The sequence below is a fragment of the Tiliqua scincoides genome, chromosome 9, assembly GCF_035046505.1.
Source record: "Tiliqua scincoides isolate rTilSci1 chromosome 9, rTilSci1.hap2, whole genome shotgun sequence".
NCBI lineage: Eukaryota > Metazoa > Chordata > Lepidosauria > Squamata > Scincidae > Tiliqua > Tiliqua scincoides.
In genome coordinates this window covers 25,455,607-25,472,870 of record NC_089829.1, presented here as the reverse complement: position 1 = coordinate 25,472,870, position 17,264 = coordinate 25,455,607, and the positions used below count along the sequence as shown (strand labels likewise).

Below are 17,264 nucleotides of genomic sequence, written 5' to 3'. Positions count from 1 at the left end.
CAGGCAGCGCATAACTTCCTTGTAATTAATAAATTATATGTAATAAATGATATGTAATGTAGCTTTAAATTTCATAATAAGTAATATAGTGTTTAAATTAACCACATGAAATCAATGTACAGGTGGGGCCTCCACATCTGCTGATTTTTCATGCACGGAACTGGCTCAATGCGGGTTCCCTGGCTCCTCCAGGCCTCAGTAGGCCATATGACATAAAAGCATCACTTCCGGTTTCCCTTGGGAAATTAAAAGTAACATTTTTTTGCCGAAACAGCCATTCTGAAGCTCGCAGAAGCAACAGGTGGATGTGCACTGCCTCTGTGGGTTTCAGAAAGCCCTCCAGAGACGAACGGAGCACAGCTTTGGAGGGCTCAGGTGGGGCTGATTGCTGATTTGATTATCCGTGAAATGTGGCATCCACGGGGAGTTCAAGAACAGATCCTCCGTGGATACCAAGGCCCCACCTGTATGAGTGTTTTTTGCTTTTATCAGGTCCTATATTTTTCTTGGATGTCCTAAATTTTGGGGTGCATTGTCCTTTTTTGTGGTTATGACATCTGGTTGCCCTTCTTGCAGGGCTTCTGTGGCAGACGTTCAGGAGGTTCCACAGGTGACAACTCACTGCTATGGAAAAGCATCCCCTGAAGTTAGAATAAACACTGACATGAGCCTGGTGCAGTTGTGCAAAAAATTTGTGTGCAGGTGTGTGTGAAGATGCTCATAATTGTGCCAAAAGGGGCCTTTGTGTACTAGGGATGTGCTATGGGTGGGGAGGCAAATGAGGCAGAGCCTACCACCAGAGTCCTTCAAAAAGCCCTGCCACCATGTGAGGTGCCTAAGCACTCATAACCCAGATGTGCGGTGGGTGGGGAGGCAGGTGATGCAGAGCCTCCCCACCTGAGTCCTTTGAAAAGCACCAGTCATGGGAGGTGCACAAGCACTAACAACCCAGATGTGTGGTGGGTGAGAGGCAAGTGAGGCAGTACTTCCCCACCAGAGTCCTTCGAAAAGTGCCGCCACTGTGTGAGGTGCCCAAGCACTCACAACCCAGACATGTGGTGGGTGGGGAGGCAGATGAGGCAGAGCCTCCCCACCGGAAACCTTCAAAAAGCGCCACCACCGTGTGAGGCACCCAAGCACTCACAACCTGGACATGCGGTGAGTGAGGAGGCAGGTAAGGCAGTGCCTCCCCACTGGAATCCTTCGAATAGCACTGCCAACACATGAGGCACCCAGACAATCACAACCTGGACTGCGGTGGGTGAGAGGGCAGGTGAGGCAGTGCTTCCCCACTGGAGTCCTTTGAATAGTGCCGCTGCCATGTGAGGCACTCAAACACTCACAACCCGAACGTGCTGTGGGTGGGAAGGCAAGTGAGTCACAGCCTACCCACTAGAGTCCTTCGAAAAGTGTTGCAGCCGTGTGAAGCACCCAAGCACTCACAACCTGGACTTGTGGTGGGTGGGGAGGCAGGTGAGGCAGAGCCTCCCCACAGAGTCCTTTGAAAAGCTCCATCGCCGTGAGACGCACAAGCACTCGGTGCATGTGGGTGTTGAGTGTTGTGTGCCTCACGTGGCAGTGGCACTTTTCGAACGACTCTGTGGTGAGCCTCTGCCTCACCGGCCTCCCCACCCACCGCATGTCCCTGGTGTGTACACAACACCTGTGGCACACAGAGAGGATCTGTTCACCTCTTCAGTGTAACAATGTACAGGAGAGGGATCAGATGATGTGAACCTGATTCCCCCGTTTCACGTGTGTACTGAATGTCTGAACAGGGGTACTAACAGCTGTGACGGACAAGAGAACTGGCCAGCCCAGGGCAAGCCAAGATACCATTTTTATTTCTGTTTTTATTTGAAACATGTGGAATGGAGGGCATGCCAGTGAAGGCCTCCGCCCTATCACACCTCAAAGGTGAAACGACCGTTAGTCCATTTCCCCTCACAGGATTTGAAATGGGCTCGTAACGGTCATTCAGCTGGTGACCCAATCGGAGACCAAAATTCTCCCGCCTTTCCGCACCTCAAAGGAGCAGCGAGCTACAGAACACAATCAACCTTGGCCCGTTTCCCCTCGCAGGCTCGCAACGGCTGTGCAGCGCCAGCCAATCAGAGACCAGAATAGTCTAAGCCACGCCCACTAGAACTGCCAGAAACCAGGATCAGCCACCGCCCACCGCTCGGGAAAGGGGAAAGTCCCACCCACTTAAACCTTCTAACCAATGGCAGGCTCGTGTTCCTCAAAGGGGCGAGGCCCAACGGAAAAAGGCGGTAGGTGGGCGGAGCTAGTTCTTGCTTCCAACCAATAGCAGGTGCTGCTCCCTCAGGCGGGAGCACGCGTACTTCAATGGGAGAGGAAGAGCGCTTGGTGGGCGGGGCCTCTTTCTCAGCCAATAGCAGACATCGCTCCCTCAGGCGCGTGAACCCTGTTTTGGTAGGAGAGGAAGGAAAGTGGGTAGGCGGGGCTTAGTCTTGCTACCGACCAATAGCAGGCCGAGTTACCTCAGGCGCGAGTTGCATAGTCTTGCTATTGACCAATAGGAGGCCGAGTTACCTCAGGCGCGCGTTGGTGTTCTCCAGGTAGGGTGGTCGCGGCGCTACGCTTGAGGCCTGCGCAGCCCTCGTCTAATGGACCCCGCCGAGGTCGAATTCCTGGCGGAGCAGCAGCTGGTCACCATCATTCCCAACTTCAGCCTGGATCGCATTTACCTCATCGGGGTGAGTCGGAGGCCGCAGGGCAGAGGCGGGGGGGCCCGAATCCCCCCGACCAACGGCCATAACGGTCTCTGGGTGACCACGCGGCGGTCGACTCCGCTCAGCCTGGCCTGTCAGGCAGCAACGAACACGGGAAGCCTTGCAGGGCCTGAAGGCCGCCCTCCCTCGCTGGACCGGCCTGAACTGACCCCCCCCCCACGCCTGCTGCTTTCCCAGATCATAGCCCAATCCCATGCAGGTCTACTCAGAAGTCAGTCCCATTATAGTCAATGGGGCTTACTCTCTGGTAAGGTGTATAGGATTGCAGCCTTAGGCTACAGTCCTATCCACACCTTCCTGGGAGTGAGCCCCATTGACTATAATGGGATGTACTCAGTAGACATACTGAGGATGGGGCTCTTAGAAGACTGAGGAGTCCTTTCAGTGTTTAGAAAGAAATAAACAAAAATACCAGTGGTTGGTTTAAAAAAATCTTATATTGCAATACTAGAGCACAAGTAGGCAGGTGCCTGAAAGACTTGCGTCCCACCCATCTCTTTCCACAGTTTTTATACATTCTAAAGGTCCTCGCAGCACTTTCTTAATGTTGTTATTATTAACAGTATTTATACACTTTTCAACAAAAAGTTCACAGAGTGATTTACAGAGAAAAAGCAAATGACTAATGGCTCCCTGTTTCAAAAGGGCTTACAATCTAAAAAGATGCAAAAGAACACCAGCAGACAGTCACTAGAACAGACACTGCTAGGCTGAGGAGGGCCAGTTTACTCTCCACCTGCTAAATAAAAGACAAGCACCCACTTGAAAAAGTTCGTTTTTCCCTGTTAGCAAGGGTAACGTGTTAGCACCCCTGTAGCATATTACCTCAATTAGTATGTGTTTTTATAGATATTTATTACTAGTAAATATGTCAGTTAACTCAGTTTCTTCCAGGAAGAGAGGTTATAGTTTATCTCTTGTTTTTTCCTTAATTGGTTAATATCTCCATATCTCAGTTACCTGGGGTCCTTCTGAGGTCTTCAGTCCATGCCTCCACTTAACAGTTTGATGGACTTAGCATATTCCTTCTTGCAGTCCCTTGTATTTTTGCAACTCAAGGCTATTCTCTAAATTTTCCATCATATGCTCACTGTTTGTGTTTGCTCATGATGCAGCAGGAGTCATTCCTTAATTTATTTATTTACCCCTCTCTGAAAGACAAAGGAGGAACAAGGGGTTATCCTGCTTCCCAGTCTTTTCCCCTCTTGGTAAAATTTTTAATGATTGGGATCTCTCTAAAAGATTCTAATAGGCAGAATACATTTCATTCAATTTTTCATTCAATTTAAATTCAAAATTTTCATTCAATTCAAATTACCCCTGCTAATTGGGTAAGAGGCACTTTTTTTCAAGTGGGTGCTCTTTTTAGCAGGGGGAGAGTAACTGCCACCTCACCCCAGCAGTGTCTTTTCTAGTGGCTGTCTGCTGGTGTTCTTTTTGCATCTTTTTAGGTTGTGAGCCCTTTTGGGACAGGGAGCCATTAGATTTTTGATTTTTCTCTGTAAATCACTTTGTGAACTCTTAGCTGAAAAGTGGTATATAAATATTGTTAATAATAATAATAATAATAATAATAATAATAATAATAATTTGTTTTATAATATATGCTCACTTCAGTATTCAGATTCAGGTCCCTTCCTTCAAGGAGCCCAGAGTGTCTTTCAGGATTCATTTCCTCATTTTGGCTTCCTTTTGGCTCTATTTTTTTCTTCCCACCCCAGCAACACAGATGCTCCCAGGACACATGCAGGCATGCTTCTTTAAAGTGTGAGAGCCAGGATGGTGAGGTGGTTCATCTGGAGTTGGAAGAACCAGGTTCAAGTCCCTGCTCAGCTATGAAGCTTCCTGGGTGACCTTGGACCAGTAGCGCTCTCTTAGCCTCACCTCACAGGGTTGTTGTGAGGTCAAAAGGAAAGGAAGAACTATGCACACCACCCTGAGCTCCTAGGAGGAAGAGCAGTGTAAAAACGTGAAAAGTATATAAAAAGTATGTTGAAGGGTAGTAGCTTGCTCTTTCATCTTGATAGGAACCAGAACATGGATGAATGTTAATCCCCATAGCATTCAGCTTGTTAATTTATTTTGGCTGGTGGAAAATGTAAATAACTCACTATATAACACATGCAAACATGTGTGAAACCTAAATGAACAGAAGTAAAAGAAAAATAAACATAACATTGAAGAACATCATGGAAGGTTGGATGAAATCGTACAAAAGAAGAAAACACATGGATGAAATTTGAAATGTGGTTATAATTGAAAATGACCAGAAGCTAAACAATGAAAGTCAAGGTATTGCTGTATGTCAGCGGTTTTCAAACTCTTAGGAAGAGTTTGAACAGCAGTAAGTTCTTGCAGGGGGAGGCAGCGACGCGATCCCCAGGATTCTGGGGATCGCGTTGCCAAGAGAGCTGCAGGGACTGGGATGCACTCACTAGTCCTTGCAGCGGCCTGCTGGGGGTGCGGGGAGCCCTGCTGGAGTGAAAAAGTGAAAGCGTAGTGATGGCGCTCCACTTCTGCAAACCCAGAAGTGGAGCGTGATTGCTCCACTTTTGCTTTTTAAGCTGTGGGGAGCCCTGCAGACATTTGCTCAGCCCCCTTAGCGACATGATCTTGGGGATTGTGTCACTTCTTCCCCCCTGCTCCCGCCCATTAAGGGGAAAGTGGCCAGGGCTCTCTGGCTGGGGCATTGCAAGGCCCCAGTTTGAGAAACCCTGCTGTATGTGCTTACTTTGGACTTACTTCTGAGTAGACATGCATGGGGTTGCACAGTCTACTCAGAGATGGAAAACTACTAAAAACCCAGATGGAGTAGATAGCTTTTATTTTTTTGTAGCATTATCCATATGCTTTTCATAGAGTGAGAAAAGCTCCTGTTCTGGAGGTTCATAATGTAAGTGACAAAAAAGGGGACAAGATAGGGAAGTAGATGCAGGGGAAAGCTGCAGAATAATTTTTCAGTTAATTTGTATCGCTTTCTCGGAAGTTCTCAAGGCAGCTTACAACATGTTTAAAAACAGTCAGAAATATGATAAAACAAATAAATAGTACCAGAGCCAACCAGAAAGTGGCAAATAAAAATGCTACCAAGCAGTGTATTCACAATCATGTACATTTACCTAGATTTAGATGCACTATAGTTTGGGAATCAGAACACTGGGCTGAAGACTTCAGAAAATGTGTAGGTTTTCATGAAGAATTTAAAGGCAGTAAGGGATAGGGTTTAGCAAGATGGCTTTATAAAGAGGGTTTGAAGATGTTTGAGGGAGCAGGATGTCTAGATGATGGAAAGTGGCAGAGCTGAATAACTGAAGGTCAGGCATGGAAGTGCCAGCAGAGCTGTACGTGATGGTAGGTGGGTTGAAGATACAGCTAAAACTTATGCAGGATCCAGGAGCTATTGGGGATCTACTGTAGGGATTTAGGAAGGGGCTTGATCCAGCTGGAGCAGCTTGCAAAACATAACTGACTTTTCCCTGTGTCTGTCCTCATTGTGAATTTTTTAGGGGGATTTGGGTCCTTTTAATCCTGGGCTTCCTGTGGAAGTGCCTCTCTGGCTGGCTGTCAATCTAAAGCAGAGACAAAAGTGTCGAGTGATACCTCCTGGATGGATGGATGTGGGTAAGAACTATATAGTTTCAACAGCTAACCTCGGCCTTGTTTTGAGGGATCTGTGGCTGGAGTAGATGGTTCTTTGCTACATGCGGAGAAGTTAAGTCCGGCACCGTGGCTCAGTGAAGTTGGCGATCACCCATGGTTTTGGGCCAGCTTAGCCTAGCGGTTACTTCGATCTCAAATTGCATTTAAAGTCCAATCCCAGCTTGCTGGTGGTTTGAGTCCCGTGGGTGCTGGTTGGACTTTTTATATTACAGCAGCAACTGCTACCCTGCACATGCCTTATCTCGTCTGATCTCGGAAGCTAAGCAGGGTCAGGCCTGGTCAGTACTTGGATGGGAGAGCGCCTGGGAATACCGGGTGCTGTAGGCTTATACCATAGTCTTTCGAGACTGCAGGTTGCCAACCAAACCAAGCAGGTCAGATCTCTAAAATAACTTGTAACTGCTTTAGTTAATTAGTTAATTGGCCACAAATGTATATGCATATTGCTGCATCTCAATAAGGCTATGTTTATAAAGCCTAAACTTTAACTATGAAAACTTTAAAACTTCAAGCTTCAAATGTTATTGATTCATTTTTAATTTTGTCATGCCATTTTGTTTTCATTAAATGTATGGGAGTGTACTTACTATGTTTTTTGTGGAATTATGTCGTGATTTCTAAAACATCTGAACTTCAGCCATGATCTTTTTATTTTTGCTATTGCTTCAATACAGTTATAAGAAACTTACTTGCCCCAGTACAGCATACATACAGGAACTGATAAGAAACTGTAAAATACAGTTTAACCCCTTTAACCTCAGAGTACAGGGGGTTAAAAGGATGAGGATTAGAGTATCACTTACAGGTTTCTGAATCAGATGCATCTGTAGAGGGGAGTATTTCAAGACTAAGTGTATAATTCAACCATTGCTTAAGATGTGAACATAACAGTGTTTGCCTGTTTGACAGTGGCAAATCAGTAAGTATCTATTATGTTCACAATTGTCATGATCCTGCACTTCCAGAAGGCTACAGCAGTGAGCTGATTGGATCTTCATGCCAAGCAGGATTCTGCACAACTCTTACTTTGTGCTGTTATCACACCAGGCTCTGTGAGTGTCGGTGAAGAATAGTGCTAACTTAGTAGGAGTTAAAAATGCTGGTTTCCTTTATAAAGCTAAACTGTGCTTTTATCCAATGTGATAATGTGCTAATTTAAAAGAGATGGTTGCTTTCATTGGCATGCTGACTTCCATTTGATCTAGTTTTTGGATCAGGTGGTTCATTCTGCAAAATTAATAGATAACAGTTCTGCTGTGAGCACAGAGTTGTGGCATCTGATTTGGGGGGGTAAAGCATATTACTTTCTGATTTCCTTCTAGAAAAGCTAGAACAAATCCGGGATGAGGAGCGCAAACAAGACACTTTCACCCCAATGCCTAATCCTTACTACATGGAATTAACTAAGCTTCTGCTGAATTAGTGAGTATTTTAGTTGTAGCAAAATCACTTTGTTCTTGCTGAAAAGGTTTCTAGTACAGGTTGAGACTCATTATTCATGTGGGTTCCAAGTACTCAGTGGCAAAAAACTATAGCAAGTCAATTTAAAAAACAAAGTTTCTTTGCTCTGGTGATTTAAAAACAGCCTTGCTGACCTTTGTAATGTAAGGTAAGAGTCATTAAGAAGTCAATCCATCAATCAGTTGTCCTCCATGGGCTTACAAAGGAGCTTCACTCAGCCCCTCCCTTCACCAATGCAAAGTGACCTTTCTTTCACTTGCTCAGGGGGAAGGGAGGGGTCTGCTGGAGAGAGAAGGATTTATGGATTGTCAGCCAGCTGCCCCCCCATCATTAAGGAGGCTATTCTTAAAGGACTGTTCAGTTTTTTAAACTGATTTTAAAGGGGTGCATTTTTCCCCTTCTCCAGGGATCAGCACAATTCCTTCTCATTTGCAGTGGCCATTCATGTTGAGTCAAATCAGTGTATAAATAGGCTGGACCTGTAGTGACATACTAATAGTGGCAATATAAACTTTTGTTAGGGTCATACTAGATTTGAATTTGGAAGTAAGCAGATAATTTAAATCCCCAACTAGCACATTACATTATTTTATTCTGGGGTTCTAGTCCCTTTTAGAGCTGAAAGACTGGATAAATAGAAATAGGGCCAAATCCTATCCAACTTTTCAGCACTGTTACAGCTGTGGCAATAGATCACGCACTGCATCCGTGGTGGTGGGGGGCAATCACGGAGTCCTCCTCAAGATAAGGGAACATTTGTTTCCTTAATCTGGAGCATTCAGCATTTTTAAAATTGGGTTGCTGCAGAGTTGACCAGTGACTATCACGAAAATTCTGCTGCTCTAACAGCTTGCAGAGCAGGGATGCACTGGAGTAGCCATGGCAACTTGTGAAAAAAATACTTGGAGCTGCTTGGTCAGAAGCTGACTGATCTTGCTCATATTCAAAATATTCTTCAACCTTTGAATGTCCTTTGGTCTTTTTGGAGCCTCTTCTGATCCAGTTCCTCTTCCCTTAGTGCTACAGACAATATTCCAAAAGCAGATGAGATACGAACTTTGGTTAAGGATACCTGGGACACTCGAATTGCAAAACTCCGATTGTCTGTGGATAGCTTTGTCAGACAGCAGGAAGCTCATGCCAGGGTAAGAGAAATCTGCAATACTAAGATAAGTTTACTGATGTAGTTGTTAGAGTACTTAATTGAGTAGCACACATTTACGTAGTGTGCAAATATTTAAGTTACGTATAAGTAATCTGAACTGATCGTAAAAGTGGCAGTGCTATTATATGAACACCTGTTAGCCAGGAATTTGGCAGCAGCAGCTTTTAATTTTACTTCACTCTTGATGGGTTGAGAGTACACATTATTGCTTCTGGTAATCATATTTTTGAGATATAGGAGAGCTCAGTCATACTGGGAGAGCCCAATTATTATGTGAGCCTCCGGTTGGCCCATGTGATAATAGGGCTCTCCCAGCACCTCCACAGTATTTCCCTCTCCCACCCTTCTTGTTTTGCCCCTTTCCACATAGTGTTCCTTGCCTTCTGAGACATTCTGCCTCTCCCTCCCAGAAGGGGCGCTGCAGAAAGGTGGTGCTGGGAGAGACCAGCCCAATTATCATGTGGGTCAAATAAAGAGCCTCCACTGGCCTTATGTTTGACATCCTTAGTTTAAATAATGGTGCTTCCACTTAATAGTGAGCCTGAAATCTTAGAATGAAGCTTCTGTTCCCTCAATTTTCACCTTTGTCTCCTAATTTTTAAAGAGATGGTACCTGTTTTTTGATGTTGGGGATTTTCAGAGTAATTTTTAGTATATGCAATTTTAGCTTTACATGCTGACTCTAGTATGTAACTCTTGCTTAAGGGGGGGTGTGACTATACAGTGTACATGCAGTCAAAACACAAGGCTCTTTTTTACTGTGGGTGTCCTGTTATGGGTGTAAATCAACACATAATGTTCAAAATAAGTATCATACAATGTGTTGACACCTGTTTCCAAACAGAAAAAATTTTGTCCGCAGAAGACCTAAATGTAATGTATCAAGTAATCATAGTAGTAGATACCTATGAGTTGCTAGCAGATAATCTATACAACCATGTGAACTAGAAACTTGCTCACTTATACAATGTATTCAGAAACTCCAGCTGCCTTTTAGCTCACATGATCAAAGTTGTATAAATGTTTATAGAACCTTATTAATATTGCCTTGTAGTAACATCTGATCCTTCTCTTTCATAAGCTGGATAATCTGACTCTGATGGAGATTCACACCACTGGGGCTTTCCTTACCCAAGCCTTGGATCACATGTACAAACTCCGTACAAATCTCCAGCCTGGAGAGAGCTCCCATTCCCAGGACTTTTGACAACTGAAATCCTCCATGCAGTGGTGTCCTGGCATTCTACTGTTCAGCTGTTTGCCTGGTTCTGAGCAACCTATGGTGATACTATCTTTCTGTACTCCTCTAAGGTTATATTGAGCTCAAAGACTGAACATCAGGGCAGATCTCAGTATATTGTCTTTTTTGATGGCATCTGCTTGTTGACAAAAGAGTGCTTAGGCTGCAGCACTGTGTGCCAGTTGTACAAAAGGGATGTCTTCTCCAGGAGTTGTGATATATAGCCCCTTGCTGCAACAAACGTTCTCGACAAAACAGATGCTCTCATCTGACAGCGCTCCCAGCTCCTGTGTTGCTGTCATTTGACAATGAAGTGGCTGCAGCTCTTTGCTGTCTTGATTCCTTGCTGGATTGTTTTACTATTAGTCTCGAATGAGATGGAAGGGGAAAAAAATCAGTTCCCTCTTCTAAGGATCCAGTCCCTTAGTGGGCCCTTATCTTCTGATGCCTTTGGGACAGATGACAGAGTGAGGCTATTTTAAACACCTGGCTGTACAGTACTCCTGTGGGCCTGCCCGGGGAATGATATGTAACTGCTAACCCACCTCTCCAGCAGGGCACAGTGCTTTTACTGTGATATCACTTACTGCAGTCTATTTGTCAACTGTCCTTGGAGATAAAGGACTTTCCTTGGTTGCCTTGACAGCAGCCATTGCATGCACTATGTGTCTGCTGAGAGAGAGAAGAGCATGTGCTCTGGGAGCAAATGAAACCGCAGAAACAAGGTACATCATTTGGTCAAGTTTGTGTTGTCCTTTTTTTTATCCCTGTTTCGGAGACTCTACTCTTCCTAAAACTAGCAACTTGGCATGGTCAAAACCTTTCCATTTTAACAACATTTATTCCTGCCTGGTTCCAAGCCACCGCACCTATATTGAATGCTCTTAACTGTGTGGTTTAGAACATTCTCTAAAAGGTGGTTGGGGTTGGAAGAGAAGATGAAGAGTAAGAGAAGGACACAGCCTGAGTGCCACTACCCTGGGCTCTCTAACGAAGCAGATTCTTAACTGGACAACAATCCCACTGGAGTGGGGTTAAGATCTTGTTTATACTGTAACAACATCATGACCTCTGCTGGCTGTCTGAGAGAGATTGCTGATGCTCAGAAAGGAAGCCCAAAACACATTTTAGTAGTTCTTTAAAGTATTGGGTGTTTTATTTTTTAGTGAAATTTTGTTTTTTTCAAAAATGAATTTAATGTAGTTCAGGTTTTATACAGACCCTCAGTGCAAGTTCAGCCTGTTACCACCTTTGTTGTCACCTGTAGTTTATCCCTTCATTTATGGCAGAATGTTTTTTGGTTGTATTATAGAATTTCAAGAACAAATCCTCTGATAAAACTCATTGCATTGTGAAATTATTCAAGATGGAACTCAGTCTTGCATATTAATGGAGGGTAAAAACATAATCCTGTCTCAGGAATGTAAGTTTTCTACCTGGACTTAACCATTTTTTTCTTTAGAAGAAGTTCACAGAAATGAAATTAGCCTCATATGAACAATCAGAATCTCTCATTACACCATGGACAGCCATCATACTTGTTTATGCATAATATATGAATGAGAGTTTGTCCTTCCAAACCTGGCCTGTGCTGTATCCAGCGCAGGGTTGAAGGTGGCTGTGTCTCAACTCAGGGTAAGGAGATACTTTCACCTTACCGGAACACTGCACCAGCCACCGCAATGGGGATGCTTGGGAGTGGGGTTAGGATCTGGTCTAAGTGCTGGAGACTGGCTGCACCCTGGAATGCCCCCAAAACAACCTCTCCCTAACCCCCTGGGCCAGCAGCCCACTGCTGGAACTTACCTTTGCCAGTGTTGGATCCAGTGCAGGGAGGCCAGCATGTGTCCTTGCGTCGGCCTCCCTGAATCCCATGGTGGCCCGAACACGCATGTTCGTGACACCCAGAAGCCGGCACAAGGGACTTGGGTGAAATTTAGGGTTGTGCTCTAAATCTGTTTCCAAGCATTTTTTATGCTCTTATGCTACCTAAAGCTGGTTTGTGGCCCAGTGTGAGCGAGTGTTAGCTTTTTTGAAATTATCTCACCTTTCTGTGGTGGTTTTGGTGTTGGTAGATTCTAGATTTTGTCTGTGTAGTACATGTAATAGTAACCTACCTTAGTGGTTATGTTGTGAGGTTAGCTGTAAAACCCTTTCTGAGTGAATGCTGTATAGATCGTTTCATTTGATTTGTGCTTTACAAGGAACTCAAATGTATGCAAGTGCCCCATGTTTTGGAATGCAGGATATGGTGGCACCCCAGTCCCAGACAGGCAGACTTGAATGCCAGTCCTGAGTTTAAATGAGTATTACTTTTTTGTCAGGCTCCTTTACCGCCCCTCACTTTAAGTGACTACCTTTTAGCTCTGGAAAGCAACAGCAGAAGCATAATATAAAGCCAGGTTAATGTTCTGATATTATACCAAGTCAGCATAACTTCTGTCCACCGTGGGGGCTGGGAAAATAATCCTTTGTCATGATTTAGCAACATTTTATTTTTTTGGATGTTGTCAGAAATTACAGCAATATATTCATAAATACCTAATTACTACATTCAACAAATAATATATTACATTACATTTAATTCAAACAAGTACACTTAGAACAGGTTTAATTTGTCTCACAGCATCTAAACTGCCCCCAGCAGGCCTGGTTTTTAATCCTCCTGCTCTCCCCCTCATGCTCTATGCTTAGTTTTTGCACATGTTACAATAGCCAATTAGCATAGCCCAGTGGCTAAGGGAGAACAAGTAGGGTAGGTTGCAAATTTAAGCAGTGGGCCAGGACATTGGTGGTAGGAGGGGAGAGGTGGTGACTCCTACCACCCCTTGGGAGGAGAGGGAAGAGCATATTTTGAAACATGGGTGGTTCCAAGGGGGAATAATGTGGTTTCATACCAGCACATACTAGGAATATTTCAAACATGAACTTTCTGTGAATGGGAAAATGTCTGGCAACTTGAGTACTACTACCGGCATCTGAATTTGAAACTAATTAAGTCTAAGTGCACATCCTTTTATGTGTGTACGTAGATAAGAAAATCAGTTCAATTGGCTCTTGGGTGCTTAAACAGCACATGATGTTAAACTTGCAAAAATCTGAAGCAGCAGTGCGGTCTTCCCACTGAGTCTAGTCCACATTTCACTCAGTTGAAAGAAACTACACATAGTGCAATTACATCTAGGATTAGTGTAATGGCCTCTGTCTTTCTATATCCCTTTTCCATCACTGGCAAAACAAGGACGTTAAGGCTGTATGGTCTATGCTAACTTGAAAGAAAAAATGCTGCAGCCACAACTATGATAAGCATAGTGTGAATGTATTGACCAAGTTTACCTTGGGTAACACTCATCTTGGTCACTTAAAAGTGGCGAAAATGGCTGTCAAATTTGGTCAGAATAAAGGAGCCAGAGCCATTAATGTTCTTTCCATCTCTGCTCTCATATAACACTGGTTTTCTAAGAGGCCTGGAAGTAAGGCAACATTGTATAGTGCTACCTTTGTGTATATTTGATAGGCTAACATGTTGCCTTCTCAGATTGCCAGTTTCTGTAAATAGAGCGCCAATGAGCTTCCTTCCTGTTCAAATGCTGAAAACAGAACAGCCAGAATCACCACTGAAGCCACTACAAAATGGATTTTGCTGTGGTCCCTTATTTAGAATTGAATGCTTTTGAGCGCAAAATATTTTTCAGCTGAATAGGGAAGCAGGCAGTGGAGAAAACCAGTTTTCCAGATATGTTTTTCTGCTTTTTTGGTAAAGTCTATTTATGGAAAGGTACTAAGATTGACAGGATTTTTCTCCTCTGTTGAAGTCTAAGGGGTGACAATATTCTAAATAGCACAAAAAAGGAAAAAAATTCAAAACAGGAAGTGTTTCCTACTATTTTCTCTTGTGCTCTACTAGAGCCGATTGTCTCAATACATGAGGGAAGGGTATTCAAAATACCATTATAGAAGCTGGCAGATTTAGGTATTCAAACATCACTTGTTAAAGATCTCTTCGTGGTATATCTGTGAACAACACTTTCTGTAACCCAGGCCCATGAATTTGCTGTTCCATGCTCCTTCCTTGGAAAATATAATCTTTTGGAGGTTAGCCAGGGCTTTGGTATTCTTACAAATTGCATAGAAAGGGGGAATTGTGGCAGGTGCAGCTTTGTCACATGGTGTGAAAGCTGCACAAGCTGAAAATTACTTCTAAGCAACTATAAAATGATACAGAAGTATTTTCCATTATGTCCACAGTCCCCCAATCCCAGTACTTATGGCCTGTCATTATCAGTGGGGTTTTTTTTTGGGGGGGGGGTGAATAGTGACAGCAGACTGAAAGCACTACACAACAGCTGCTGAAATTATGATAACAGGATGGAAAAACATCATTGAGCCTTGCCTGTAAAGGTGTTGTAAATCCCAGGGTGGTGGTTTCCCATTCAAAATATTGTGCTATTATCATGCTTTCTTAGTAAGAATTAGTTGAGGAGTGCATGAATAGTAAAGACAAATAGGAAACCATTTTATACTTAAAATAAGAAGGGTTGATTCTTGCTTATGTATATAATCTCCCCATTAAGCTCAGATATAGGTAGAAAACATTGGTGCCAATGCTTTTTAATATATTCACTTTAATGTCACAACTTAAGTCTGTCAAGATTTGTGCAACCACACCCAAGAACAAAATAGGAGAAACAGCCCTGAAGGACAGGGCCCCATAAAAAGTGTTCTTTCAGTGTATGGTTGCAGGTATACATTGTAACAGAATGGCTTCTTTTGTCTTGTTAAAATAGCCTGCTATTGCAATAGTGTTTTCAGGTATTATGTAAAACATGGCAAAAGTATTAGCAAGGAAGTGTTGGAGATATCCGAACTTTAAATGGAATATTAACCCAACTAGGTAGTATTAAAGGAGGAGAAAAATAAAACACTAACCCAGACCAGCTCTTGATAAGGAGTTAGTCTGTATTTTGACAGTAGATATGTGACCCAGTGATTACAAGAGCTACCTTTTCAAAAGTCACAGTGACCTGGGCATTCATCAACTACCTGAGTCAAGACCAAAACTGTAATTGAGATACATACAGTGCCAAGGCCCTCCTCTTACAGGGGCCCAGGAGTCTGTATTCAGAGATTTTATTCCATGCAGTAGGCAAGCATGCGAAAATGTGACCATGTGGGCAGGACCAGTTGAATGCCATACTTGGCACAAGTGATACCAATCCACAGTGATACAAGAGCCATTCTCCACATACATGGTTTCATTCACATACATTCTTGCAAGCATGGGATTATCCAAAGCTTATAGGTCCCTATGCAGATGGGTGTGTATATAAAGCAGGTTAGGAATAGACTGTTTTAAGCACCACTCCTATTAGCTCTTTGCTATTTTGTATGGGCTGAACTTGCTCTTTAGAAGTATTACAAAACTGCCCCTAGTTCTAGAATTTTAAATTGTGTTGATGAAGATGGAAAAAGTACCAGGTTTTGTGCACCAAAGATCATAAACCCCTGATTTTATTCCCCAATTCTTCATCTCCTTGGATTGAGATCTCTATAGCAGCTGATCCTAGGACATTCAGGAATCCAAGTGCTTGAAGAATAAAAGTAAGGTGGGGCAGGAGAGAAGAAGGATGAAAAGGAACTTCTGGCCTTCTAGCAATAGCATTTACTGTACCAGTAACTGGTGCTACACATAGCAAAATACGTAAAAGTGATAGCACGTGCCCCAGTGGAAAGCTTTTTCTTTAAAATTCTTTTAAAAAACACTTCAATATTTTTTCATGTCCTGACCAGCAGCAGTACAAACACTCAAAGCGAGAGCTATCTTTTAGCCAAAAAGAAAAAAAAAAAGCAGAAACATATTGAAAATGGCAAGCTTTTTTATAACAATAATTAAAGTAATAAAAACATACAAAACATTTTTTTAAATATATACACAGTACAAGGCTGAAGCACCTTTTTTTTTAACTCTAATTGCAAAATCTTTGTATGAAAATTCTACCCACTGGGGTACATAATTTGTGTGTTATGTATATTACTGTTCTGTACATCCTCCCCCAGTAATAAAAAGGTACCTTCAGTTTATTTATTCACTTTATTTTTCAAGTGAAGTGCATTTCCAGCAAAAAAGCTGATTGATGCATGGGAAGTCAAGTTTGGAAGCTGCATTTTCTTCTGCTAGGCCTATTACTCTGCAGATATTTATTTCTGTATTCAAAATATCCAGTTTATTCTCTGAACAAAATTGTACGTGTACCTGGTTGTCTCTTGGATTGAGAAACAGCATATTTCAGAACAAATAAAATGGACAGATTCCAGAGTATAGGAATTGAACTAATATGGCAACAAAAAGGAACATATTTATGGAGATGATCCCAATCCCTTCAGCAGGAGGCAGATGTTAGTGTCATTGGTAAAATATCTGGCTTAAGAACAAGACTTTAAAAAAAGCAGGAGGTGGGAAGGCAGAAGGAAAAATCAACCTTTCAAATTCAACCAAAACTAGAGTTCTTCTAAGTGGGTTACTTGCAGAGTTACAAAGATTCAATTGCATTGAAGTCAAGAGATGGATTTGAATTTTTCCCGGATCCCACAGTCTTTTGCTCCATGCATGGCACATTCTCTTTATTTTTAAACGTCAAACCTCCCAGTGAAAAATATTAAATATTCCAGGTAATAAAATAGATTATTATTTCTATACTATATGTTCGGCCTAGTGCAAGGGAGTGTCACCTGGGATACCCCTTGAAATAACTTCTAGACCACTGCATTGCAGGCAGTGCAAGGCACTTTCTCAAGTGATCTAGTTCAGCCTGAAGTCGTTCCCTTTCAGAGACAATCTTCTGCTTCTGGTTCCTTAGTTCCTGCACAAGAAGAGAAGACACATTTAAGTAATTCTGCATAAGAGCAAGAATGCTTTATGTATGGACTGTTCTACCAGAGCCCAGATGCAAAAGGCTCCCCTCCTTTGGAAGACAGGCCTGAT

General features: G+C 43.0%; 2 protein-coding genes across 7 annotated transcripts in view; one reads left to right on the top strand and one right to left on the bottom strand.

The window, feature by feature from the left end:
• The first annotated feature begins 2,593 nt into the window (after positions 1 to 2,593).
• Positions 2,594 to 13,645, top strand: GINS2 (GINS complex subunit 2). The gene is made up of 5 exons (XM_066636746.1): positions 2,594 to 2,720; positions 6,263 to 6,377; positions 7,739 to 7,838; positions 8,896 to 9,022; positions 10,124 to 13,645. Exons 1-5 carry the CDS (start codon positions 2,631 to 2,633, stop codon positions 10,247 to 10,249), a joined length of 558 nt encoding a protein of 185 aa, XP_066492843.1. The 5' UTR covers positions 2,594 to 2,630; the 3' UTR covers positions 10,250 to 13,645.
• The window catches only part of GSE1 (Gse1 coiled-coil protein), a 367,574-nt gene continuing 363,062 nt past the window's right edge, over positions 12,753 to 17,264 (bottom strand). For all 6 annotated transcript variants that reach the window (XM_066636741.1, XM_066636740.1, XM_066636742.1 and 3 more), the window contains one exon: positions 12,753 to 17,142. In XM_066636741.1, coding sequence (XP_066492838.1) covers positions 17,008 to 17,142 — 135 coding nt within the window. In that variant the 3' untranslated portion in view covers positions 12,753 to 17,007. The remainder of the gene's footprint in view (positions 17,143 to 17,264) is intronic.